The sequence below is a fragment of the Miscanthus floridulus genome, chromosome 5, assembly GCF_019320115.1.
Source record: "Miscanthus floridulus cultivar M001 chromosome 5, ASM1932011v1, whole genome shotgun sequence".
In the NCBI taxonomy this organism is placed as follows: Eukaryota; Viridiplantae; Streptophyta; class Magnoliopsida; order Poales; family Poaceae; genus Miscanthus; species Miscanthus floridulus.
In genome coordinates this window covers 69,939,456-69,966,915 of record NC_089584.1, presented here as the reverse complement: position 1 = coordinate 69,966,915, position 27,460 = coordinate 69,939,456, and the positions used below count along the sequence as shown (strand labels likewise).

At 45.2% G+C, this 27,460-nt stretch overlaps 2 protein-coding genes and 1 pseudogene across 2 annotated transcripts; 2 read left to right on the top strand and 1 right to left on the bottom strand.

Moving 5' to 3' along the window:
- Nucleotides 1-6,069: 6,069 nt before the first annotated feature.
- On the bottom strand, nt 6,070-8,716 carry LOC136450056 (rust resistance kinase Lr10-like). Its single transcript, XM_066450319.1, has 3 exons — nt 7,955-8,716; nt 7,644-7,819; nt 6,070-7,546 (listed from the first exon to the last, which is right to left on the bottom strand). Exons 1-3 carry the CDS (start codon nt 8,707-8,709, stop codon nt 6,786-6,788), a joined length of 1,692 nt encoding a protein of 563 aa, XP_066306416.1. The 5' UTR covers nt 8,710-8,716; the 3' UTR covers nt 6,070-6,785.
- A 345-nt stretch (nt 8,717-9,061) lies between these two features.
- On the top strand, nt 9,062-13,366 carry LOC136450055 (rust resistance kinase Lr10-like; annotated as a pseudogene).
- A 3,456-nt stretch (nt 13,367-16,822) lies between these two features.
- LOC136452313 (sugar transport protein MST8-like) lies at nt 16,823-19,070 on the top strand. Its single transcript, XM_066452930.1, is given in 5 exon segments — nt 16,823-17,018; nt 17,110-17,432; nt 17,703-18,332; nt 18,453-18,635; nt 18,637-19,070. Coding segments are annotated over 5 exon segments (1,530 nt in total). The 5' UTR covers nt 16,823-16,891; the 3' UTR covers nt 18,904-19,070.
- The last annotated feature ends 8,390 nt before the right edge of the window (nt 19,071-27,460 follow it).

The window sequence follows — 27,460 nt, the reverse complement described above, 5'->3', positions numbered from 1 at the left end:
AATATTCAAAAAAAAAGAAAAAAAAGAAAAAAAAAGAGAAAGAAGCAAAAGAAAAGAAGAGAAAGGGGCTGATCTTAGAGATTTTTCGTTCACTTTGGGTGGTGTGTTGTGCTCTCCTTTGTGTCCAGGCTCGCGTCTTTAGCACGGTCTAGACTAGGACCAGCACAGTACCACCGGTTGAACGATTATTTAGCTTGCTTTTTGTAACTAACGTGGTGCTAGTTCGTTCCTTGTTTCAGCCCACCTATAGCTCCACATATTCTACAGCTTGACAGGTCTCGTGCTGCGGCACCGATACACTTCATCTATTGCTGCAGACTTGTTGGTAGACGACCCCTCCTGTCGAGCAAGGTAAGAACTGGTAAGAACTTGTGTAACAGGTGGAGAGTGAGCGACTTGCTGTAGCTACATCCTAGTAGTTGTAGGGCTTTTATTTCTTCACTTGTCTTCTTGTTGTCTTTGTCTTTGAACCATGCCAGGGTCCGATGGAGATAACCAAATTCCACATTCGCCTCGCACAAAGGGCATCATACAACATTTTGAAAGGAAAGTGAAGCTGCACACGGAGGGACTTGATAATGACTTGCAGGTGACAAATGACAAACTTGGGCAGTTGGAGGCTACGCAGATTGCCGCAAACAACAAGCTTGCAGGTTTGGAGAAGTCCATTGCTAGTGTGGACAAAAGCCTTGCTGCTCTGCTGAGCCATTTTGATGACCTCCACAACAATGATAAAGACTAGCATAAAGAAGAAAAGAAGGAGGAAGATCGAGAGGATGGTAGTTATGATGAAGAATACACAGGTGATACTGAACATGATGATCGAGACACTCGTGATCGACGTCGCCTACGTCACAACCGTAGAGGTATGGGTGGCCGCCACCGACGCGAGGTACACAATAATGATGATGCTTTCAGTAAGATTAAATTTAAAATACCTCCTTTTGATGGTAAATATGACCCTGATGCATACATTACTTGGGAGATTGCTGTTGATCAAAAGTTTGCATGCCATGAATTTCCTGAGAACACACGTGTTAGGGTTGCTTCTAGTGAGTTCACAGATTTTGCTTCTGTTTGGTGGATCGAATATGGCAAGAAAAATCCTAATAACATACCTAAAATTTAGGATGCGCTGAAACGAGCCATGAGAGCTAGATTTGTTCCATCTTACTATGCCCGTGATATGATAAATAAGTTGCAGCAATTGAGACAAGGTTCTAAAAGTGTAGAAGAAAACTATCAGGAATTACAAACGGGTATGTTGCGTTGTAAATTAGAGGAGGATGAGAAACCTGCTATGGCTAGATTTTTAGGTGGGTTAAATCGAGAAATTCAGGATATCCTCGCTTACAAAGAATACAATAACGTAACCAAACTGTTTCATCTTGCTTGTAAAGCTGAACGGGAAGTGCAGGGACGACGTGCTAGCGCAAGGACTAATGTTTCTACAGGGAAAGCTAGTTCATGGCAGCAGCGCACGTCTACAACTCCGTCTACACGTACTCCTACGCCATCATCCAGTGACAAGACTCGAGCTACCCCCACCAATTCAGTAGCGAAGACAGCGCAAAAGCCGGCTGCGAGTACTTCATTCGTGGCATCGACAGGTAGAACAAGCAACATACAATGTCATCAGTGCAAGGGATATGGCCATATGATGCGTGACTGCCCAAACAAGCGTGTTATGATTGTCAAAGATGATGGTGAGTGTTCATCTGCTAGTGATTTTGATGAAGATACACTTGCATTGCTTGCGGCTGACTATGCAGGTAGTGAGGAACACATAGAAGAACACATTAATGCAGGTGACGCGGAGCACTATGAGAGCTTGATTGTACAGCGAGTGCTTAGTGCACAAATGGAGAAGGCGGAGCAAAATCAGTGACACACTTTATTCCAAACAAAGTGTGTCATCAAGGAGCGTTCGTGCCGCATGATCATTGATGGAGGTAGCTGCAACAACTTGGCAAGTAGCGACATGGTACAGAAGCTCGCCCTCACCACCAAACCACACCCCCATCCCTACTACATCCAATGGCTGAACAACAGTGGTAAGGCAAAGGTAACGAGACTTGTGCGAATCGATTTTGCCATCGGATCATACAAAGATATTGTTGAATGTGATGTTGTGCCTATGCAAGCTTGTAATATTCTACTAGGTAGACCATGGCAATTTGATAGAGATTCGATGCATCATGGTAGATCAAATCAATATTCGTTTCTATACCATGATCGAAAAATTGTGTTGCATCCTATGTCTCCTGAAGCTATTATGCAATCTGATGTTACTAAGGCTGCAAAAGCAAAGAGCGAGAGCAATAAAAATGACAAATCTGTTGTTGATGACAAAGATGAGATAAAATTGAAAGGACGTTGTATGCTTGCTACAAAATCTGATATTAATGAGTTCAATGCATCCACCTCTGTTGCTTATGCTTTGGTATGCAAGGATGCTTTGATTTCATTTGAGGATATGCAACGTTCTTTGCCCCCTGCTGTTGCTAACATTTTGCAGGAGTATTCTGATGTGTTCCCCATTGAGATACCAGTGGGGCTGCCACCAATACGCGGGATTGAGCATCAAATTGATCTTATCCCTGGAGCATCTTTGCCAAATCGTGCGCCATACAGGACCAATCCGGAAGAAACGAAGGAAATTCAGCGACAAGTGCAAGAACTACTAGACAAAGGTTATGTGCGTGAGTCTCTTAGTCCTTGTGCTATTCCTGTGATTTTAGTGCCTAAGAAAGATGGAACATGGCGCATGTGTGTTGATTGTAGGGCTATTAATAATATCACTATTTGATATCGACACCCTATTCCACGATTAGATGATATGCTTGATGAATTGAGTGGTGCTGTTGTGTTTTCAAAGGTTGATTTGCGTAGTGGGTACCACCAGATTCGTATGAAATTGGAAGATGAATGGAAAACTGCTTTCAAAACTAAGTTCGGTCTATATGAGTGGTTAGTCATGCCTTTTGGGTTAACTAATGCACCTAGTACTTTCATGAGATTAATGAACGAGGTTTTGCGTGCTTTCATTGGGAAATTTGTTGTCGTCTACTTTGATGATATACTGATTTATAGCAAATCCATAGATGAACACTTTGATCACTTACGTGCTGTTTTCAATGCTCTACGTGATGCACGTTTGTTTGGTAACCTTGAGAAGTGCACTTTCTGCACCGATCGAGTATCGTTTCTTGGCTATGTTGTCACTCCATAGGGAATTGAGGTTGATAAAGCTAAGGTGGAAGCTATACAAGGATGGCCTGTACCCACGACGGTCACGCAAGTGCGAAGTTTCCTAGGACTTGTTGGTTTCTATCGCTGTTTTGTGAAGGACTTCAGCACCATTGCTGCACCATTGAATGAGCTTACAAAGAAGGGAGTGCCCTTTTCTTGGGGCAAAGCACAAGAGCACGCCTTCCATGTGCTGAAAGATAAGTTAACACATGCACCTCTACTCCAACTCCCTGATTTTAATAAGACTTTCGAGCTTGAATGTGATGCGAGTGGAATTGGATTGGGTGGTGTTTTGTTACAAGAAGGCAAACCTGTTGCATACTTTAGTGAGAAATTGAGCGAGCCTATTCTTAATTATTCTACATATGATAAGGAATTATATGCTCTAGTGCGGACATTAGAAACATGGCAGCATTATTTGTGGCCCAAAGAATTTATTATACATTTGGATCATGAATCTTTGAAGCATATTCGTAGTCAAGGAAAACTGAATCGTAGACATGCAAAATGGGTTGAATATATTGAATCTTTTCCTTATGTTATCAAACACAAGAAAGGGAAGGATAATATCATTGCAGATGCATTGTCTAGGAGATATACTTTGCTGAATCAACTTGATTACAAGATCTTTGGGTTAGAAACAATTAAAGATCGATATGCTCATGATGCTGATTTTAAAGAAGTGCTGCTGCATTGTAAAGATGGGAAAACGTGGAACAAATTCATCGTCAATGATGGGTTTGTATTTAGAGCTAACAAGCTATGCATTCCAGCTAGCTCCGTTCGCTTGTTGTTGCTGCAGGAAGCGCATGGAGGTGGCTTGATGGGGCATTTTAGAGCGAAGAAGACGGAGGACATTTTTGCTGGTCATTTCTTTTGGCCAAAGATGCGACGAGATGTGGAGAGATTTGTTGCTCGCTACACAACATGTCAAAAGGCTAAGTCCCGGTTGAATCCACACGGTTTGTATATGCCTCTTTCTGTTCCTAGTGCTCCTTGGGAGGATATTTCTATGGATTTTGTGTTGGGATTGCCACGGACTAGGAAAGGGCGAGATAGTGTTTTTGTGGTTGTGGATCGATTCTCTAAAATGGCACATTTCATACCATGTCATAAAACTGATGATGCTACAAATATTGCTGATTTGTTCTTTCGAGAAGTTGTTCGCTTGCATGGTGTGCCAAATACAATTGTTTCTGATCGTGATGCTAAATTTCTTAGCCATTTTTGGAGAACTTTATGGGCCAAATTGGGGACTAAGCTTTTATTTTCCACCACTTGTCACCCCCAAACTGATGGTCAAACTGAAGTTGTGAATAGAACTTTGTCTACTATGTTAAGGACTATCTTAAAGAAGAATATTAAGATGTGGGAAGATTGTTTGCCTCATATTGAGTTTTCTTATAATCGTTCGCTGCATTCTACTACGAAGATGTGTCCCTTTGAGATTGTTTATGGCTTGTTACCACGTGCTCCTATTGATTTAATGCCATTGCCAAGTTCTGAAAAGTTGAATTTTGATGCTAAGAAACGTGCTGAATTGATGCTAAAACTACATGAAACCACTAAAGAAAACATAGAGCGCATGCATGCTAAGTACAAATTTGCTGGAGATAAAGGTAGAAGGGAATTGATTCTTGAACCTAGAGATTTGGTTTGGTTGCATTTGTGAAAGGATAGGTTTCCTGAATTAAGAAAATCTAAATTGATGCCTAGAGCGGATGGTCCTTTTAAAGTGATGCAACGAATAAATGAGAATGTATATAAGCTTGATCTTCCTGCAGATTTTGGGGTTAGTCCCACATTTAACATTGCAGATTTGAAGCCTTATTTGGGTGAGGAAGATGAGCTTGAGTCGAGGATGACTCAAATTCAAGAAAGGGAGGATGATGAGGACATCAACACCGATCATACATCCACGCCGTCCACGCCGACACCTGCTGGTCCTATTACTCGTGCTCGTGCTCGAAAAGTTAATCATCAAGTGAGTTCCTTCTTGAGCTCTTGTCCATCCTGTTTAGATCTTGGAGACACATGCACTCTTGTTTTGATTAGGAATCAAGGAGAAGACCGAAAGGGATAAGGACTCGCGTAGGCTGGATTCGGACTGCAACACACCTCCAACTTGCGACGGTCGTCACGGTTACATACGAAGTCGGATTGGGGTGATTCTGGACTTGTTGGAAAGCTAATAAAGTCTACTTTCATACGGATCTGACCTCATACTCATACCTGCTCAGAAGCGGCGTCAACAGTCCAAAAATCACCGAGAGGTCTATTCTGTCCAGGGTGCTGCGCCACCTTAAGTTAGCCCAATGGGCTTGTATCGTTTAGAGTCCAGTAGGGACGCGTCCTAGGGTTGGAGCACGACCCAAACTCTCTTGTGGTCGTCCTCCACACGTCATATACCCCTTAGCCGCCACCAGGAACACTTGGGTTTTGTTTAGATCAAGTTTAGCCTTTGCTACTTGCTTGTAGGTGCGCGTGCTGATCCAGCCGCCCGTCTCCTTGTCTTCGGAACCCCACTCATAATAAGATTCAGATTGAGGTTTTCAATTTCATCTTGCAAATTCAGTGCTTGTTTCGTTGTTCTTGCTAGTTCTTCGATTGCTTGCAGGACGGGAGCCCTAGTGGCTGGTTGTTGCGCTCCACAAGATCGTGACGGCCTTTGGAGGTGGTGTATCGGTTGCTAAGGCGCAGTCTTGGAAGGCTGTAGTTGGGCCGTGAACGTCATCTCCATCCACCAAATCGAGTTGTCTCACGCCTCTCATCGAAAGATCATCCATAAACCCTAGCGGGTTCATATCAAGAATTCAGCCATGTACCAACAGTGCTCCCATGTTCAGAATTCAGCCATGTACCAACAGTGCTCCTACACTGTGTTGCTGGTTCACAGTGCATTTTCCAGTATCCATCCCAACCTCAGGCAAATACATTTGCAGTATTAGCAGTCCAGAAACGCATGTCTTGGCATCTTGATTTCAGGAAAATTATTATATCCCAGCATAATTATAACAGTTGCCAACCTCCATCTTAAGTTATACATGTTTCTCACAAACATTTACAGGAATCAGAAAACTGTGTACCATAAAACTGATTGGACATCATGAAAATGCTTAACACACATAACAGCCTATTTCAGGTTTCACAAGCTAACGCTCTGCTCACCTTATCTACTACCCGAGCACAGATATGTAAATAATTCAATCATCTTCCTCCTCGATTGCATTGAGCTCTGAAGAGAAATGGCAAGAACCTGTATCGACCATATGGTCATCACAGAAGAATGGCCTAGAAGGCATTTGCAGGCCATCAGTGCCGCACTCAAGCATCTCTATAACCTCACTCATCGTCGGACGATCTTGTGGCTTCATCTGAATACACCATAGCCCAACAGTGCACAGCTTCCTCTCCAACTCATGCATGTCCACCACAACAGATATCTCACCAACTTCTTGTGCGGCTAGACGGTCATAAACCCAAGCAGGGTAGTATGCTCGACTTGAGCTGGCTGCATTTTGGTCTGCGTTCCTTCACCCTCCCGCCATCTCTAACAGTAGCATACCAAAGCTATAAACATTAGATTTGCTTGATATGGCGCCAAAGCTACGAGATACCATTTCAGGAGCTATGTACCCAATAGTTCCCCGCATGGCGCTCGCTGGCACAAAGCTATGGTCCCTCGGGTATAACTTGGCGAGACCAAAGTCTGCAACTTTTGGGACAAAATTGCTATCAAGAAGGATGTTATGTGGTTTGATGTCAAAGTGAAGGATCTGCATATCGCAACCCAGATGCAAGTAGTTGATTCCCCTTGCAATGCCCAAAGCAATCTCATTGAGCTTATCCCAAGAGAAACTTCTCTTGGCCGAGAATATATACCTGTCAAGAGAACCATGGGACATGTACTCATACAACAATGCCCTCCTCATTTCCTCTGCACAGAAGCCCACAAGACGAACAACGTTGATGTGGTGGATCCTGCCGATGGTGGAGACCTCACTGATGAACTCATCCCCATTGCAGTGGGAGTTGCCTAGTATCTTGACGGCTACTTCCACATTGCCTGGGAGTAGCACACCCTTGTATACAGAGCCGTATCCACCTTGACCCAGCTTGTCTCTAAAATGGCTAGTGATCGCAGTAATGTCTGTGTAGGCAAACCTAACTGGACCAATCATTTGTTGCATCTGGAGGAACTTCTCGACTGCATCGATCGTTATCCTTGTTTTCCAGTACTTGTGAGCAAGGAATACGAGTACTACCAGTGCAGGGATTAGGAGCCTGCATAATACTACCAATCAAGATGTAAATATATAAAGTTAGACAACATTATAAGTAGGTTAATGAAAATTGTAGCCCGTGATGATTAGAAAGAAGTATCCACGTACCAAAATGTAACTTGGCCATGCTTATAGCTGATACTATGGCTATCACAATCCTCTCCTTGTCAAAGACATTTGGGGTATGGTAATAGTCTACACATTGTGTGAAATGTGATTCAGTCCAGAAGAAAGCACGAGTCCATTTTAAGATGCTTGTGCCAGATAATTGATCATGGAAGTAGCTGCATGACACCATTGTAAAGAAAGGAATCAGAGAAGGAAGCATACAATTTTGGATAATTATTTGATAAACCAAATCCCAATGGAAATGGGACTACATGATAATCGGTTTCATATTTGATGCAGAGAAGACTCACCTGGTTGAATTTTTCAGGCACATTTTAAAAATCCAAGAAGCATTGTGGGGAGAATCTACAAAAGGTGAATCCCTTGGAAAGCTAACAGAAAACCCCTTCTTTACCAATTTTATGATATCTGTATCACTGGCATTCATAAGCTCTGGGTATGCATTATCCTGGCTACCAAAGGGGATCATGGCCAAATACCCACAAGAGGGATCAAGAAACTTTACATCGCAAGTCTCAAATGAGACATAAACAAACGAATTGTTTGCAGTCAGGCAAGTAACAGGCTTGTACCATCTAATATCTGTTACTGCTTGCGAACAATTTATGAAGCATGCCCAAAGATAGGTTGCAGTGACCAAATTGTAGTAACGAGAATCACTTCCATACTTATATCCCACATATTCCCCATGTGGGTAAGGAAGCTGATCCCAACGAGGAAGAGGGCAATTACTGTGCACATCCAAGCTGGCATCTACAACCCAGAAGGACCGATCGGTATAGTTGATGCTGGTCACAAAGTATGTCCCTGTGTTGATGCGAATTGTGGCCTTGCTGCTGCAGACTAGTTGGTAAGCTTGCATGCCACACTCAGTTGGGTCGCCTGGCCTGCGGAAGGGGTAGGATATGTTGTGAAGATCACCACAGGAGAAAGGAGGGCACTGACCTTGGCCCCCAGGATCTGCAGCAAGGACTGCAGCCACAGAAATAGAGACAAGTAAAACTTGCCAAGTAGCTGAAGGATGAAATGCACATGAGTTCGCCATGAGAGATTTCTGGATGCAGGAATGCTAGCTAGGGTGTTGGTTATGGACATGCCGAGAAGCATGTGTAGTTATTATTTGAGAACAGCAGACCTGACAAGACTGAGGTCCATTGTTGACTTGGACCAAATATCTCCAAGTCAAACAACATCACCGCACTTCTTGACTTGTGGTCTTCTTCCACAAGAAAGAGTGGGCTCTATTGACTTTGCGTCGACCTGAGCACAGCAGGAAGTTTCATGGAAACTCAGAATTTCTCCTCAGCCATACAGTTGAAATTAGTATAGTTACTACACAAACTTATTTCAAAAACTTGCACCAACTCCTCATCGTCTTCCTCTTTCTCTCAGTTACTATCTATACAGAAGCATGAGCGGAATTCTTGTCATAGCCCTGCTGCTGTGTCTTCTCATAGATGGAGTGTACAAGGCCACGGCTTGGGATGATGCCGACTTCTTCAGCTACTGTCCGCCATCTCGGTGCAGCGAACATGGCCCAGAGATCAGGTATCCTTTCCACCTTGAATCGAGCAATACCTCACCATTATGCGGAGTACCATGCATGAAGCTAGCATGCTCTGGCAACGACACCGTTCTGGTTCGCCCACCAGCTGTTATCCCGTACAAAGTGACCGCTATAGATTACAGGCATGCTACCCTGATGGTCGCCCCGTGTGTGGACGACTCTGCTCCCTCCTGCGGGCAGAAGCTAATGTCAGTAGCTCTACCTCGCAGCATTATGGAATGTAAGGACTCTGACCTCTGCTCACAGCTATGCAGTCTTCGATGTGCAACAATAGTGAGCTGCTTAAGAGAGTTCACACCAAGGAACCGTGCTGCTGACTACATCTTCGGCCCAATCTCGTGCCTTAGCAGTGCGTCCCATTTCTCCTATTTGGTCGATGGTTCTGCAGACCTGTCTGTGCTTTCATTAGATTGCAAGGTTGTGCCTGATAGTTTCTTTCTGATGAGCACTAATGGTCCAAGACTCAAGGAGCAGGCACAAACAATACTCAATTTCACTGAGACAACAATTGATTGGTGGTATTATGGAAGTGGTGATTACAATCCAAGTGGTGATATCAAACACAACTGCACAAAGTGTGAACAGGGTGGGGGACGCTGTGGGTTCAAGCACACACAGGAACCAAACCTTCTGCATGAATGATGGTATTATCTCTAACTGCGCAAACCATACAACCACATGGTCTAATCATACATTGTAAATCCTTAGTTCCTTACAGTATTCAATTACATCTACTCAGATGCTACTATGCGATTCTTTGAAGTTTCATAGATAATTGTCAGCTTATCTTGCAAAGGAGCACTGCAGATCATTTGGGTAGCAAGCCTCACCAAGAAAATTGAGGCCAACCAATCTGATCAAAATCAAAACCCCAGACCCAATTTTTACAAGCATTCAGCTTAACCCTTCGGTAGATGACTAGATATAGAAAGGTGAACACTACTACCAGAAACACCCATAAAATAGTGCTTCAAATAATTAAGGGAAAATAGAGAGAATTTAGAAGTTAAGTTGGTAAAGGCGAATGCAAAATAAGTATAGAACACTATTGCTAAGAACCTTTGTGATGATTATGATAGTGGACATTTCAAATACATATAATGACATAGAGGATAGCAGTTATTGGCATGTACCTTTAAATAATTGGCAATCAAAGTTTTGCATGCAAAAATTTATTGCACTACTGTTAAGCATTTTCATAAAAATCGCAAAATACATAACTGTGATGAAATAAAAGCAAAGCAACTCCTCCATTGCAACATATTTAGTTCAACAAGCCGACAAAGAAACTCCAAGAAATTCATGTTGCAAGGGTTTCTATTGAATATGGGCTAAGAGAAATTATGTTTTTTTTTTTCCATTTTGTTCTGTAACATATGGACTCCTTCACTTTTGGCATGACCAGATAAATGAAATTTATTTAGACTGGAACTCAGAAGACATGTTACTTGACAACTTAGCTAGAATTATTTGTGTCTATTAGTTTTGTATTACGTGCCGACATGACATTGTCATTGTTAAGGTTACATCATCAGCTAGGGAGACACCTTCCTAGTACAAATGCTGGAGCAGCCCACTAGAGCCTGCAACCAAATAGCTGCAAATATCAATGATGCGTGCTCCTGAGGAAGGGGAATAAATTTGAATAGAGTAATTTCCCTGAAGAAAGCAAATAGACAAAATCACTTAAGAAATGAAAACGGGCAATGAGTTGATGTATAACACTTCTTCCCATCACCAATATAAGTTCCTCTAGGTTTGTCCTAAGTCAAAAAATGAATTCTGACTAGCAATATCTATAAAAATATGTTATTTTATATGAAAACAGTGGTTCTTATTAACTGTAGCTAGCTAGTCATGATTCACCCCTCCTTTATTTTACTTCACGCTCCACCGCTGATAGGAAAGTATCTTTTCATAATGAATCCAGTAATGTCAGTCTTGTGAAGTGAATCTATATAAAACATTACATATTGACAGTCAAAGTTTGACAAGATTGACTTAGAACAAACCTTGATGGACTTATATTTAGGATTTGAGGAAGTATGCGGATGAAGGTGAATACAAAAGGTATAGTAAGTGGTATGTCTGAATGATAAAAAAACACCTGTAAAGTGAGATATGAAGGGGGTCAGCTCAGGAGAAGAACAAACTCATGAATGGCCTGCGTAAAGCAAATGAATAAAGAACCAATGTGGCAGGTAGTTTCGATGTGTTGGGACGTGAGACTGCAGCGGACATTTGGCTGGGGCAAAATGATGCACAGTAGTAGGGATATATGAACAGGTTAATCACCAATTCACTAGAGATAGAACTACTAACTTGTCCCTGATATTTGCATTTTGTCTGAAGAAACCTTGCATGTGATCAAATATGCTGAATAATATTAAAGGAGCATCACTCTTTTACATTTATATCCATGCAACTACAGTATAGCGATAGCCATTCCTAAAATGTAGAACTTTTATTGTATATGCTGGGGACTGGGGTCACATCAAGCAGATACATGTACTAAAATATTGAATCTTACCTTTTCTCTCTCAATAATTTCATCTTTTCGTACTACACCATCATAGGATTCTTATTTTCTTCTTTGGTACTTGCAGGTTCACGCGTCAAAGTAATTGCAGGTACTGCTGCTAATCAAACGTCGTTCCTCATATCCAAAATAAAGGGCTATTTATTACACACAAAATCTTATTTTTGCTCTAATATGATTCTTGGCGTTATTACACCAAATGGTGTCTTTCTATCCAGACACAGTATAATGACTTCCTGTTCTCTGCTTGACAGCTACATCAGCAGCAGCTGCATTAGTGGTTCTTCTGTCGATTGTGGCCACTGCACTCTATCTTTCACTTAAGAAAAGATATAATGAGGAGATACACTTGAAGGTCGAAATGTTTCTCAAGACTTACAGCACCTCAAAACCTACAAGGTACACTTTCACAGAACTTAAGAAGATAACAAGGCGATTTAAGGAAAAAGTAGGCCAGGGTGGATTTGGAAGTGTATACAGAGGTGAGCTACCAAATGGAGTGCCAGTGGCAGCTAAAATGCTAGAGAACTCTGCTGGGGAGGGAGAAGAATTCATCAATGAAGTTTCAACCATAGGACTAATCCACCATGCAAATATTGTGCGTCTCCTGGGTTTTTGCTCTGAAGGAACAAGGCGTGCCCTTATTTATGAATACATGCCTAATGAGTCACTGGAAAAATATATATTCTCACGTGATTCTAGTATTTCCCAGGAACTACTAGTGCCAAAGAAAATGGTAGATATTGCTTTAGGTATTGCCCGAGGAATGGAATACCTACATCACGGATGCAATAAACGCATCCTCCACTTTGACATCAAGCCTCACAACATCTTGCTAGACTACAACTTCAATCCAAAGATCTCAGACTTTGGCCTAGCAAAACTGTGTGCAAGAGATCAAAGCATCGTTACCTTGACAGCAGCAAGAGGCACTATGGGATATATTGCACCAGAGCTATACTCTCGGAATTTTGGTGGGGTATCCTACAAATCTGATGTTTACAGTTTTGGCATGCTGGTGTTAGAAATGATAAGTGGAAGGAGGAACTCAGACCCAAGTGTTGACGCCCAAAATGAGGTCTATCTCCCAGAGTGGATCTTTGAGAGGGTAATCATTGGGCAGGACTTGATACTTGCTAGGGAAACAACCGGAGAAGAGAATGAAAAGGTGAGACAGCTGGCCATCGTGGCACTATGGTGCATTCAATGGAACCCAAGAAACCGACCGTCAATGACAAATGTTGTAAACATGCTAACAGGAAGATTGGAGAATCTACAGATGCCCACAAAGCCTTTTGTGTCATCTGAAAGTCACGAGGGGCCATAAAACATTGAGCTACTACGCTAGCATTACTTAATGAATAATTGAGAGAAAAATCTAGCTAGTTGCTCAAGGGCTTCACAGCAATGCATAGTACTAGCATAATATGGTTTTCAATCTTCCCACTGTATCAGGACTAGGCTTATGAATAAGAGTCTACAGCTATTTGCAGCACATCGGATTGGACATGAGTTGTAATTTAATAGTTCAAAGACAAAACGTCTTTTCCTTTCATTATTCTGTTCTTGCACTGATATGTCCAGCCTTCTTAATTCTTATTCTGTAATGCAGTCTTCCTTTTCCCCAGTGCAGCACTCAGGGAAAAGCAACATACGCTGCTTGCATAATCAGTGACTCGTTGAGTCAGTAATTCAGCACTAGATGGAGAACTCCGCGGGAGAGTCCTATATAAGGTGGCCAATTATGTCACTTTTATTCCATCCCAGCTACTCTATGATATATTTGCAAAATGTGAATGGATGGACACGGGTTTGACCATAATTTATACTCTGAGATTCTGCAAAGCGAAAAATTAGTGGAAAGCAGGCAAGGCAACAAGGGTTATTACCTCGAAGGATAAGGAGTATCTCAAATGAGTCGAGCGAGGAGCAGAGACGCCGGCGAGCAAGCAAGGGCGTCCAGCGGTTTAGCCGTTGAGATGTAGCATGGTGGGGCAAATAGCGGCGCTAGGGTATAGGGAAATACGTGAGGCTTCCTAACCGGCAGTGGAATGTGGAATCAAGCTCAACGAATTTGGGCGGCGCCTGCACGAGATCGCCGTCACCGCGGGTGGCGGCCGCCTCGGCTGCGAGCGAGCGGGACCGTGCAATTGCGGTGACGAAGAAAGGGCCGTTCCGTTTTTCCGTTGCACAAAGGTGGGTTGGGCTTTTACGCGGTACGGCGGGCTCCATTTGCGACACAAGTAAGCCCACCAACAAAGAATCTCCTGGACGTGAAAAGAGCCCATCATAGCTCGCGAGTGGGCCCTTTACCTCTGCAGCTTGGCCGGATTTTGTTTACCTTTGCATCCCTGCACGCACTGGATATAAAAATATTTCGTTAAAAGAAGATTGCTAAACAACACTCCATTGTTTTATTTGCTGGCAACACGCGATTTTCTGGCCGCTGGATTTCACACGCATAGCTCCCTGTGCTGTCCGATCTCTCCCTACTGCTGTCCTTAGTTTATCCAAGATGATGCGTCCAAGTATCTTGTGCTGGGCACAAACATCAAACGAGAAGGCAAGATCGCACGTGCTGATATGCTACACGCAGCTGAGCTCCCAGGCTCCTAGCTGTGAGCTCTCCAGAGTAGTAAATAATAATCGTCACCGAATAGTAATTGATCATAATGGTATTTTTTTATAAACAATTTAGCATATATTTGTTTGAGATCTGCAATCCATAAATAAATTATATTTTTTTTTGAACAATTTGACATATATTTCTCTAGGATCTGCAATCCATAAAAATAATTTGTAATTTATTCTGAATAATTTAGCATATATTTCTCTGAAATCTACAATCCATAGAAATTATTTGCAATTTTTCCTGAATAATTTAGCAAATATTTCTCTGAGATTTGCAATCCATAGAAATTATTTGTAAAATAAGTTTATTTTTGAAAAATGTGGTATATGTTTTTGGCATCTGCAATCCTAAAAAATATAAATTGGAACAACTGGTCTTAATTGTAAGTTTGAACATCTGTCCAGTAGTACATGTTCATATGGATGCTATGAGCAATTGGTCTTAATGTTGTTTATGTGATTCAAAAGTTCTAATTTAGCTCTATATTGCGCACCATTGTGGTTTTTGTTCTCTTGGTTTTGTATGACAGATATGATTGCATTTATAATGTTTTTTTACTATATTTACAATATCTTATTACTATATTTACAATGATCTCTTCACTGTAATTTATTGGATAGATTGATGATATTTGGGCTCCATATGTTTTAGGCCGGTATCTTGTGTTTCTTAATTCAAGTGTTACGTCCCCGTTGAACACACGATTCATTTTGGTCGGAGCTCGGTTGTTTTCCCGTGCTCCAACAACCGAGTGTTGGCAGCATAAAGAACACGTGAAAGCTAGGTAAACATATATAACAATATTAATAATGAAAATATCAGCAGCGCTATCAACTATTCATTCGTGCGCAGTGTCAAGTATTACGATGTACGACAAGCAAGGGTGAGGATTTACGACTAAACCACGCACTGCATCAAGTATCTTTTAATATTATTTATTGGATTTTTTTTCCAGTGGTGGAGCTTCACATCACATAAATATTTTGGGCAGTACTAGCGCTCGGTGTCCGGACGTTTGGACAGAAGCCCGTGTCCAGACGCCCACGGCTACTGCACACCCATGGCAGGCAGGGACCGCCCGTGTCGCTCCCTGCGCTTCCCCCTCAACTTCCCGCACTGTCGCGCACCGCTCCATCCCTTCGCTTCTCGCACGCATGCACGACACCCAGTAGCTGCATCAGGCGGTTGTGACAAGTGAGTCACGTTGCAACATATGCAACGTTTGATCTACTTTTGAAACATTTGTAACATACGTTTGAAGTCAAATAAATATTTGAAACATGCGTCTGAAACACTTGCAAAAAGCACCTGAAAATACTTCAAAAAAGACATTACAAAACATATGCAACATCCAAAAGAAAAAACTTGCAACATATGTGTGAAACATGTGCAACATCCAAATAAAAACACTTCTAACATACGTCTGAAAATAGATGAAACATTAGGAACTGACATTTGCAACATACGTGTGCAACCATTGCAACATATGCAATATCCCAATCTACTTTTGTAACATCCATACAAAACACTTGCAACATATACTTCTGAAACATTTAAAACACTTAAAATATACGTTTGTAATATGCGGTTTCAGCGTAATATCTCCTTGTTACTTGGGAGATAGAAGATCGTCGACGTGTGGAGTTCACCGTTGTAGAGTTCGCAGGTAGCACAGAGATCGCCGCTCCGGTGGAGAGGACTGCGGCGGGTCACTCCGGTGGAGAGAGAAAGAGAGCCAAGGAAAGGCCTAGTGGGCGCCACTCCTGACACGAGCCGCCACCGGAAAGGGTCAGAAGCGACCGTGCGGGCGCGATGCAGAACGGAAGCCACACGACAGATGATGAGAGTGGTGGAGAGGGAGGAAGACGGGCGGCAGCGTTTGCCCGCGGTGGAGCACGACGGTGATTCCAGAGTGGGTTCGAGAATGGGTGCGCGAGCGGCGGCGATTCGAGAGGAAAGTGAAGAGTGGAGTTTTTTTTATTAAGCAACACGCGTCGGGGCGAGTGGCATTGTTGGGCCGTTTGGTTGGCGTCGAGGCCCACCAACGCAAAGTCTCCGGATAACCAGACATCCTACCAACGGTATTTCCGAAATATTTTAGATGGGTCATGAGTATATTTGAGGGGCCATCAGTGATCGATTAGATGGACCTGCACGGATTGAGCCGAAGCCTGTCATCGCCCAGACTTCTTGGGGCCGGTGATCAAATGGCCAGCTGACTTGGATATGTACACGTGCGGCATACACGCAGCGTACCCTTTGATGGATATGGCCGGTTTACTTACTACGTTTATAATTGGATAAGACGGGATAAGTACTACGTTTATAATTGGATAAGACGGGATAAGGCTCTCTTCTACAGCTATATATATCTCGTAGTAACTCTTCTTAACAAACCTCTATAAATTCCTACTCGATCCCTTCGCTCCACCGGCTACTTCTACTCTCTTTTCCTTCCGATCCGATCCTCTCGCGCGGTTGATTCGATCATGGCTGGCGGCAGCTTCACCGAGAAGGGCAAGCAATATCCGGGGAAGATGACGGTGTTCGTCTTCCTCGCCTGCCTCGTCGCCTCCTCCGGCGGCCTCATCTTCGGATACGACATTGGCATCTCAGGTACGTCATGGATCTGCTCATCTCCGTCGTCCAGTCCAGTCCACCATTCATCGTCGATGATCGACGAACAAATTGCATTGCATGCGTGCAGGCGGTGTGACGTCCATGGACCCGTTCCTGAAGCAATTCTTCCCGTCGGTGTACGCCAAGGAGCAGGAGGTGGTGGAGACCAACCAGTACTGCAAGTTCGACAGCGTGCTGCTGACGCTCTTCACCTCCTCGCTCTACCTTGCCGCGCTCGTCGCCTCCCTCTTCGCCGGCTACATCACCAGCAGGTGTGGCCGCAGGGTGTCCATGCTCGGCGGCGGCGCCATCTTCCTCGTCGGCGCCGTCCTCAACGGCCTCGCCCAGAACGTCGCCATGCTCATCATCGGCAGGATCTTCCTCGGCATCGGCGTCGGGTTCAGCAATCAGGTGAGTGACCGCCCTTAATTTTAGATTTAGATTTAGAGATCTCCTTTCTTTATTTTTTTGCACGTGATAATTCTAGGATTTATACGTGCATGCACTCTTGCATTCGTAACGGTTTAGTCCATGTGTACACGTCAACAGGATAAGATCGATCGCGGCCCGATATTTTGCAGAGAGAGGGATCGGAAAAATTGGATCGATTAGTAACTCAATCAAAATGTTGATCTGTATGAAAGCCATGTATTCATGTGTTCCCGTACTCGTGTGTTGCAGTCCGTACCGCTGTACCTGTCGGAGATGGCGCCGGCGAAGATGCGGGGCATGCTCAACATCAGCTTCCAGCTCATGATCACCATCGGCATCCTCATCGCCAACCTCATCAACTACTTCACGGCCAAGATCGCCGGCGGCTGGGGCTGGCGCATCGGCCTCGGCCTGGCCGCCATCCCGGCCGTCATCATGGTGGGCGGCTCCATCTTTCTCCCGGACACGCCCAACTCCCTGGTCGCCCGGGGCAAGGTGGAGAGCGCGCGCGCCATGCTCCGCCGCATCCGCGGCACGGAGGACGTCTCGCTGGAGTTTGACGACCTCCTGGCGGCCAGCGAGGCGACCAAGGCCATCGAGAACCCGTGGCGGACCCTCCTGCAGCGCCGGTACCGGCCGCAGCTGGTGATGGCGCTCCTCATCCCGACGCTGCAGCAGCTCACGGGGATCAACGTCGTCATGTTCTACGCTCCCGTGCTCTTCAAGACCATCGGCTTCGGCGGCACCGCCTCGCTCATGTCGGCCGTCATCACCGGCCTCGTCAACATGTTCGCCACCTTCGTCTCCATCGCCACCGTCGACCGACTCGGCCGCCGCAAGCTGCTCCTCCAGGGCGGCATCCAAATGATCCTTGCCCAGGTATACGGAAGAGAATCCTTCAGTGCCAACATTCTTTTCGTGTCGCAAACTTAACCTTGGCAATTGCAATTGATGATAACAACAAACATGTTGTGCAATGCAATCCATTGCTGCATGCAGTTCGTGCTTGGGACGTTGATCGCCGTCAAGTTCGGGACGACGGGCGTGGCAGTGATCTCGCGGTCGTACGCGATCGGGGTGGTGTTCTGCATCTGCGTGTTCGTGTCGGCGTTCGCCTGGTCGTGGGGGCCGCTGGGGTGGTTGGTGCCCAGCGAGATCTTCCCGCTGGAGATCCGGTCGGCAGGCGCAGAGCGCGGTGGTCGTCTTCAACATGATCTTCACCTTCGTCATCGCGCAGATCTTCCTCATGCTGCTCTGCCACCTCAAGTTCGGCCTCTTCTACTTCTTCGGCGCCTGGGAGATCGCCATGACGCTCTTCGTCTACTTCTTCCTGCCGGAGACCAAGGGGATTCCCATAGAGGAGATGGACCGGATCTGGGCCAACCACTGGTACTGGAAGCGGTTCGTCGACGGCGGCCGGAAGGTCGAGCTCACGTCCACCGCCGTATAACACGCATCATCTTAGTCAGTAGTTCGTGCAACTTCTTTTATCTCGAGGGAAATTGTCATCCCTATTTTTCTGATCTCAATCCACGGAAATTGTCATCCCTAGTGAGACATTGTTTATTACTGTTGGAAAATGTTGACGTAAAAAATATGAGCATCCTGGTTGTCATATACTCCCTCTTATTCCAAACATAGGTCGATTTAAATTTATCGGATATCCTACTATGTAAACTATTTTTAGCTTTGGTCGCCTGTTTTATACTATTTGTTACTAATTGAAAATCATCATTGGAGCCTTCATGTTAGTCTCTCCATGAGATACCGTATAGAAAAATCATAAAAATTCTAACGAAAATAATATGGTTTGACCATCAATTCATAAAAAAATCTAATGAAAATAAAATGATTTGACCATCAATTCAACAATGTATGTATTGTGTAAATTATACATGGCTCACAATCTCGCTCTTTCATATGTGTTTGCTGAACATGTTTGTGGTTGGATTCAAGAACGCCAAGATTGACTCATCCAAACCGAACCCGAAGTGATCAATAGCTAAGAGCAACTCCAAGAACAAATGGAAATTGATTTTATAGATCACTATTCTATGTTTCTACTTTGTAATTTATAACACTTTTCGACTCGTTCCTAAGGTACAAATGTAACATATAAGTATATCTCTCGTATAGACAACAATAATATACAAATATAATATACAACTATATTAGTTTAATTGATCATGTCTAAATTTTAATTATTAAAATAAATTCAATTTCAAGGATCTAAATGGGCCTCAGTGTATTTGAGGCCCAGTTAGATACAGACCATTTAGACTTAGCCCTCTCCATCTGGATGCTTCAATTTGTCTCACGATGTCATGAGTTGAACGCGAAGCGTCGTTGCGGCTGTTCGTATTCTTCGATTTGACTCTTCGCGCTCGGCGAGTCCGCGCCCGGTGTCTCTACGCCTCCTCCACTTGCCCAAGCCCGGAGATGGGCGAGACGCCGTGTGCGCCCGTGCAGCCTTGCGCTCCTGTCATCTGTGCCACTGCTGCCTACCTGTGGGGTCATAACCCCGGGGTGTCTCAAGACACCGATTAGTTAACAGACCAAGCGACCCGTAACACATTAGTTAACGAAAGCCCGAATGACCGAGGCCCAGCTAAGCCAAGCGAACCAGGCCGGATGGTAAGGCTGGGGGCAGCCACGACCCCATCTTCGTGCCATAGCTGCGCGACGCTCGAAGGACGCACGACCTCTTCTCCGTCCTAACCCCCGGGAAGGAACGAGGAGAGGTCGAGCGCCGCCAAGCATGCCTGCTCTGACAAGAACGAGCACGCCGCACTGATCCCGCAAGGACCGAGGGGACAACAGCCACCTTGGTCCGATCAGACGCCATCCCTGTACCACACTGCATAGACAAGACAATACCGCCCAAAGCGGTGACGACAAATACGATGACCGTCATCCAAATATAGTCCGACAAGACAAAGGTATGGTCCCACCCACTATGGGATGGGATCCATGACTGAGGGCCCTAACTTAGAGGCCATCTAGACTGATGGGAGCCACTGACCCCAATGATCAAGGATCGTGGCCCTCAGCTCCTCAAGCCAACCAGATATCGATGACCTAGGAGAGGCTACCAGCTCCTATACGACTGCCCCAGGAAACCAGGAGACGATGACAAAGACCATGGCGGAAGACCACGTCGCACAAGACGGCGGACGAACCACCAGCGTGCCTACAGTGCTGCCTACGGCCAGCACAGTAGCACCACACCATACCATGCTGTGACGTGGCCACAACACCATGACGACAACCACAGCTCGGATGTGTACCTCCAGACGGCGTAGCTTGCAAGCCAAGTTAGCTAGGCCCTCCCTCAGGCTCACGACCAGACGGTCAGGAGAACCTACTGCTTTATATGAGCCCTGGCCCCAAACTCTATATAAGGGCGGTCAGGGCACCCTCTCTGGGGACATCCTCTACCATTTTACTCATTCTCCATCGTAGCAGGGCTCCTAGAGCTTCTCACCAGGTAGTCCGTCTCTTAGCTCTAGCTCTTCTTCCTCTTCCACCATTCTTGCACCCCCTATTATAAGAACTTCAGAGCATTCAAGTAAGAAACACGCACTCAATCATCTCTGAGACTGGACGTAGGGCTCTGGCCTAAACCAGTATCAATCCTTGTGTCTTTTGGATGCTACCATTGTCATTCTAGAGCAGCGCAGCAATCGTATAAATTTACTAGTCCAGTTTACAAAACACCAACAAGTTGGCGCGCCAAGTAGGGGCAGTTCTGCACTCTCGTTTGTTGAGAACGAAGAGATGGCTCCTCGCACCGCCAAGTGGAATCGCTCGCGGAATGACCCACGATAGCCACATCCACCCTCAAGGCCTAGATCCCATGGTCCATGGTGGACACACTCTCAGAAACTACTCTCGAGGGCTTCATCCTAGAGTTCACTCACCTAGAGGGGCTAGTGCCCTTCCTCGTCACTGGCCATGGCCAAGACTTTGGTCTAGGAAGCTAGAAGCCCATGGCTCATGACGAACTCACCCAGGGGATGGCCTCGACCTGGACACATCCTATTGGGAAACCACATGGTTAACCATGACAAAGGGCTAGCACCCATGTTTCGCCTTCAGCCGCGGCCTAGGACCTCCACCCTAGAGATCTGGATTCTGTGATCCATGGTGGACACACTCTTGGAACTACCCTCAGGGGGCTGACATCCTAGAGTTCACCTACATAAGGGGACCTGGCACCCTCTCTCATCACTGGCCATGGCCAAGACTTTCACCCTAGGAAGTCAGAGGCCCATGGCTCATGGCGAGCTTGCCCAAGGAATGGCCTGCGGCGGCCACATCCATCTAAGTAATCATGAGATCACTCGAACCAATGGATCAACGCCCCTCACTATCTACTACCCAGTCTAGACTCGCCACATGGGAAAACAGAACCCTACGGTAGAGCCACTGCCCTGGACAGCTCCACCGCCATCGGCAGAACGCAACGAGCCAAGGCATACACGAGCAGTGAAACTACCCACCGCTGGTGACCCGGTGGCTGGGTGGCGCCATGTCGCGTAGGGCTGAACCCAAAATCGGGATCTACCCTTGCATGATGAGCAAGCTGCACAATGTGTCCACACAAACTGTCAGTTATCACTTGAAGGTGCATGCATCCGAGGAAGCGGGCTCCCTAAGTGCACCACGTGCCACGGCAAGCAGACCAGACCGTGTTGCGCTCATAACTGACTTCTATAGCAATGGTTCATGCTAGCTCCCCATAGAGAGCAGCAACCACACCCAGAAGCGAAGGCACCGTGACAATAGCATCGGCGCACCAAGAGGACTCAAGCTTCAAAACGCATGAGCCCTCCTAGCCAAGGATGACAGCAGGCCATATATAAAGAAGGCACCCCCGGGGGCTCACGTGCCCGCCGAGGACACCAAGCCAGTGAAAGTCAACCCGAGGCAGCCCAAGAGGATGATCCTGCGCCAGCCACGACCGCTTCAAGTAATCAAGAAGCGCCCTCACCCACTCGCACCCCTAGGAGCCACTGACAGCTCCACCACAAACGAGCGCTTGGGAGCTCGCCTCAGCACAAGTAGTGGCAGTAGGGCGAACGACCTGCACCTCGAAACAAGTATCGGATGATATCAATCCTATCCCTCTCTTCGTTATTTGATCGCATCCACATACATTCATAGATGCAACGATGAACCTAACGGGCTAAGACGTAGCATAGAATAAACTTAGGAACGCAGAACCCACGTGTTTCATCTCAGAGGCATTTCACCTTCTAGATGTCCTGAATCGCTTCTCATGGGTAGTCAAAACATCACTGACCCGTGGGGGACCTTATGTGAGGCCCCCTGCCAGCGCGCATTCTCAACGCCTATGACATGTAACACTATAGAGACATAGCTTCGACACACAACCTCTAACTAGTGCCCACACACTGTGAACAACCAGACCGTAAATAGAGAACGTAGGATCGCTTATGCTGGGCAAAGATAAAAGTAATATAAATGTGACAAAAGCGACACGATAGCATAGGCGGATGGAAGCAAAAGCCACTGACATATCACATGCATGAGCAGTTTGAACGTTACAACTTCAGCCGCTGGCAAAGCATATGGGCTGGCAAACTAGGGACACCTGGTGCCACTTAGGAGACCTAGCTACATCCATGAAGACTACCCCTCATCTTCTTGATCAGTTGCAGCAACATCTATAGTGGCAACCAAGTCTTCCATTAAAACCTAGCACCCCATCAGGGCTTCCGAAAGCCGCACCTAGGTGGTGATTCTTGCCTGAGGGACCTTCCTGAGGACAAGCCTCCTCCACGTCAGCAGTGGGATGTCATGAGCTGCTCCTCCTAGTACTACGATCTAGAAAGTCCTATTAAAACCTAAGAACAAGAACCCTGATGAATAGGAATTAGTGGTAATAGGAAACTCACCGTACGCTCAGCATCCGCACGGGTTGCTAGTGCCCATGCCTTGATGACCTCTTCCTCCACCACCTAGAGGGCCACATGAAGATAGTCCACATGGGCCTTGAGCTGAGCCACCTCATGAACAGAACTCGAATGCAACCGGCAGGCCTCGTCCCTTTTGAGCATAAAGCTCCATATCCCTTGTAGCCTGATATAAGGGATAGGGGATGGGGGCTCGGCGGCTCTGGAGCCAAAATAGGCTGGGACGGATGGAACCGGATGGGCCTCTAGTCTCTAATGCCATCACTGGAGAGATGATTCTGAGCACACCTACGATTAACACGAGCATAATCAAATTCAAAGAATGACATGAAAATCACTTACACTTGTTCTCGTAGAGAAGACAGAAGGAGCGACGGTGGTCTGTCGACCTCAGGGGACTCTTCACGAAGGTGGTTCCCATGGTCCATCACCAAGGGAGCGATTACAAGCGCACGAGCAGAAAGGATAAGAAGGCAACTTAGGAAACAGGAGAACGACACCTCCCATAGTGCACCACTCCAGTGAATCTATAGCCGCAAAGATAACCTCAGCAAGCAAACCAAGCCCACTAACCACTTTGATAACCCCATAGGGTAGGGGAGGCGACTGGGCAAAAGGTGGAGTAGCGGCCTCTCATGCGATAACCCATGCTAGGTAGGCCCTGCTCACTTTCATATTCCATATTAGCTCGGTTTACGCGCCTTCATTCAAAGGGTGCCTCGTTGCTCATGGGTGGATGTCCTCAATGCCACATGATCAAGGAGGTCACGTACCCATAAACTTGCATGCAAGAGCGACCCGCCACGAACACGACCCCATGTCATGCTTAGGAAAACCTCTCTTGGGACGGCCCTTAGAAGGGCTCAAGGCTACAAAAGGGATAGGGACAGGGAGGAGATGGGCCCCGATGGCTCTAATCGGTGGTGTAGAACCACATGACAATCTCTCTCTTTGTTCGAGTCGTCTGCTTCAAAGTCTCCCAGGTTGACCCCCTCTTGGGGGAGGCATCTTACCCTTTGGCCACCATGGAGGCGGTTGGAGCACTACTAGGAATATCCATTTCTATGATGAATAGCTTTCGTCACTGATGGAGCCAAATTCATCATAATTTCAGTTCTATGATGAATGTATGACAAAAAATGGTTTGTCATAGAAGTCGCGTCATACTTGAACTTTTATGACGATTTTCAAAAATCATCATAGAAGTGGCTTGATCTATGACAAAAACAGAACGTCATAGAACTATTTTGGCATGCGTGGCAGGGGGCTGCCTTGCTGGTGGGTGCTTCCGTTGGAGATGCTTTTCATGTGTACATGCTATAGCCGGTTGCATTAGAGATGGTTTGGGTATGTGTCACCTTCTTATTGCACAACATAGCCATCTCTGATTCTTGCACATTTTAGGTTCTTACTGGACCACGTGTTGGGGTCCTGTTGTTCTACATGGCTGTTTTATATGGGCACACGTGTTGTGTTGCGGTTGGATCATGTGCCAGTTCTTCATTGGACCATGTGGTGTATTGTTATTGATTCACGTGGACGTTTCTTATTCGACCACGTGTCATGGCACTGTCTATCCATGTTTCGCATTTTATTCGGCCACGTGGCTTAACGACATCCTTCCACGTGTTGGATTTTTAATAGCTCACATGTCATGCTCTGGATATTTCACGTGTCATGCACTAGTTCCTTCACATGTTGCATTTTTATTTGATCACGTGGCCTATTCTAGTTCTACCACGTGGAGTACAATCAATTTGTCATAGAAGTAATTCAAGATCATCACTACTGCATAGATTGACTACATAACAATTCAGCATGGCAATCAAATAATCACAATTAATATTTCACACGTCAGCAGCGAACCACTGACAGAGGATCACAACATCAAACCACCGCATCAAGCCACAGGAATTGAAGAATGAGAGTTAATTACTAGGAGAGCTTAAACGCAATACTAGCTCACAAAGCCTATTGTACTCCTATTGCTGATGCTTGAATTCATCAAGCTTCCTTTTAGCCTTTTCTAGCCTCACCTTCAGTTCATCCACTAGTTCGACAAGCTCAGATGTACTTTCTAGTTCACAAGCAAGCTACTCCTGAAGTGTCATCTCCACCAATGTCTCTGCTCTGGTGGAGCTTTTTAGGGTACCAACATTCTTCAAAAAAGGTTTTTACTGCTTGCCTAGGAGGGGTGCTTGCCCTAGTTGAGGTAGAGGACCTTAGAAACAACATCAACACTAGTCATTGGTTGCTACCTATCAACAACAGGTTCTGCTTGCATAGCTTCCATAGCCTATGAAATTCAATCAGTAAAACATTAGGTTATAGATAGTGGAAGAGGGCTTCAACTAAAAACCCAAGAGATTAATTCATAACAAGTAATGCATAGGACTTCCTCAGACAACTGTTGATAGAGATTACATAAGCACAATGCATAGGTCTTTTATAGCCTACGGCCGATAGAGATTACATAAGCACAATGTACATGTACCATATTGATTGGTGTAAAATTGCAACTACAAAATTAAATGATGTTGCCACATTAGGCTCCTGGTGTGTTTCCTTCTTTTATAGCAATAGGGTTTAGTAGATTTCAAGGAAAGCAAATGAAGGTACTTATAACTGCTGGTCTTGTAGTATCGCTCAGGCCATTTTTCGTACTGGTATGAAAGTCCTTGAAGACTTCCATAGCATTAACATCTTCATCAGGTCAACCATGTGGTTCAAGTCCTAGATCATCATGTTATTCATCAAGTCCTTGACCGTGTTCTGCGGCCTTCCTCTTGTTCTCCTTTTGTTCACATTACACATGAGTTTTTGTTTATATTTATACAAAGTCAAGAGTAACAATAAAACACAAATCATCACTTGCAAATGTTTGTAGCTAGATAATATAGGAGCAAGATCCTGTAGACTGGTGGTACTTCACTTTTGCATAGTTTTTCTTGTTCATCTGAGATGTTTTCCTATTGCTTCATTTGTGTTAGACTGTAGCACAAGTAGACCATAGCAAGACTAGACAAGAAATCGATGGGTTCACACACACCTTGTTCTTAGCACTAGACCAAGTCTCGACAAGTTTATACCACTATGCATCGCTCATGCACAGGACAGGAGAGGTTGTACGAATCTGATTAGTAGGGACACCATTAAAGTAGGTTTGCTTCAACCTGTAGCGTGCCTACCGTACCCCACACTGCAATACATTCTAGCAAGCTTGTGTTGGTGGGTGAGCCATGTCAATGTCCGGCCTTGACTGCACGTAGTTGTGTGAATGAAAAGTAAATCCATTAAAGTTGCTCAAAGCAGAGTTGAATGTTAAGAGAGGATACCCATACATACAGTTAGCCTCTCCATAAAATTCCTATAAAGGACGATACCGGAGGGCTTCATGTAATATTTCCAATGTGTCAAAATTGGTATTTGATGCCTGACTACTACACCTGCCTCTGAGGCAAACTTGGCAGCTTGTACTGGATTATGTGGCCTTCTGGTCCCCTTGACAATAGAGATGGGCATCCTCAATCTTTCCATTGATTTGCTCATTTTGTCAAGCAAAATTCCACGAGTTCGAGGCCTTGGCTTCCTCACACTTCTCGGCAATGGTACTACAAAGTTTTCATACATTCAAATTGTTAGAAAAGTAACATGGATATTAAGTAGCTAGTGCGAATTGATTGATAGACATCTATAAGGTAATACCAACCTAGGCAACTTTCATTGTTCTATGGGTGGGTGGAGACGGGAGTTTGCTCAGAGGGCTCCTCTTTGGCATGGCTATCATCATCTGGCCGTGGGTAGTCTCTCACAGGGATAGGTAGCTCAGAGGGCTCCTCTTCGACATGGCTATCATCATCTGGCCATGGGTAGTCTCTCATAGGGCTAGATAGCTTAGAGGGCTCCTCTTCGGCATGACTATCATCATCTGGCATGTGGGAAGTCTCTCACTAGGGCTAGGTAGGGTGATGTCCCAACAAATGTCTCTAGTCAATTCATGAAATTTGAATTGCTCCCTAGGTACAGGTGTCCAGTGGTGATGGAGAATTATGTTAACCTACTACTGAT

Bases quoted from the DNA above. Each gene is read 5' to 3' on its own strand.
- LOC136450056 (XM_066450319.1), bottom strand. From the start codon at position 8,709: ATGGCGAACTCATGTGCATTTCATCCTTCAGCTACTTGGCAAGTTTTA. The intron at 7,820-7,954 runs GTGAGTCTTCTC...GGTGTCATGCAG, and splicing joins TGCCTGAAAAATTCAACCAG to CTACTTCCATGATCAATTAT. The intron at 7,547-7,643 runs GTACGTGGATAC...CTTGATTGGTAG, and splicing joins CATGGCCAAGTTACATTTTG to TATTATGCAGGCTCCTAATC.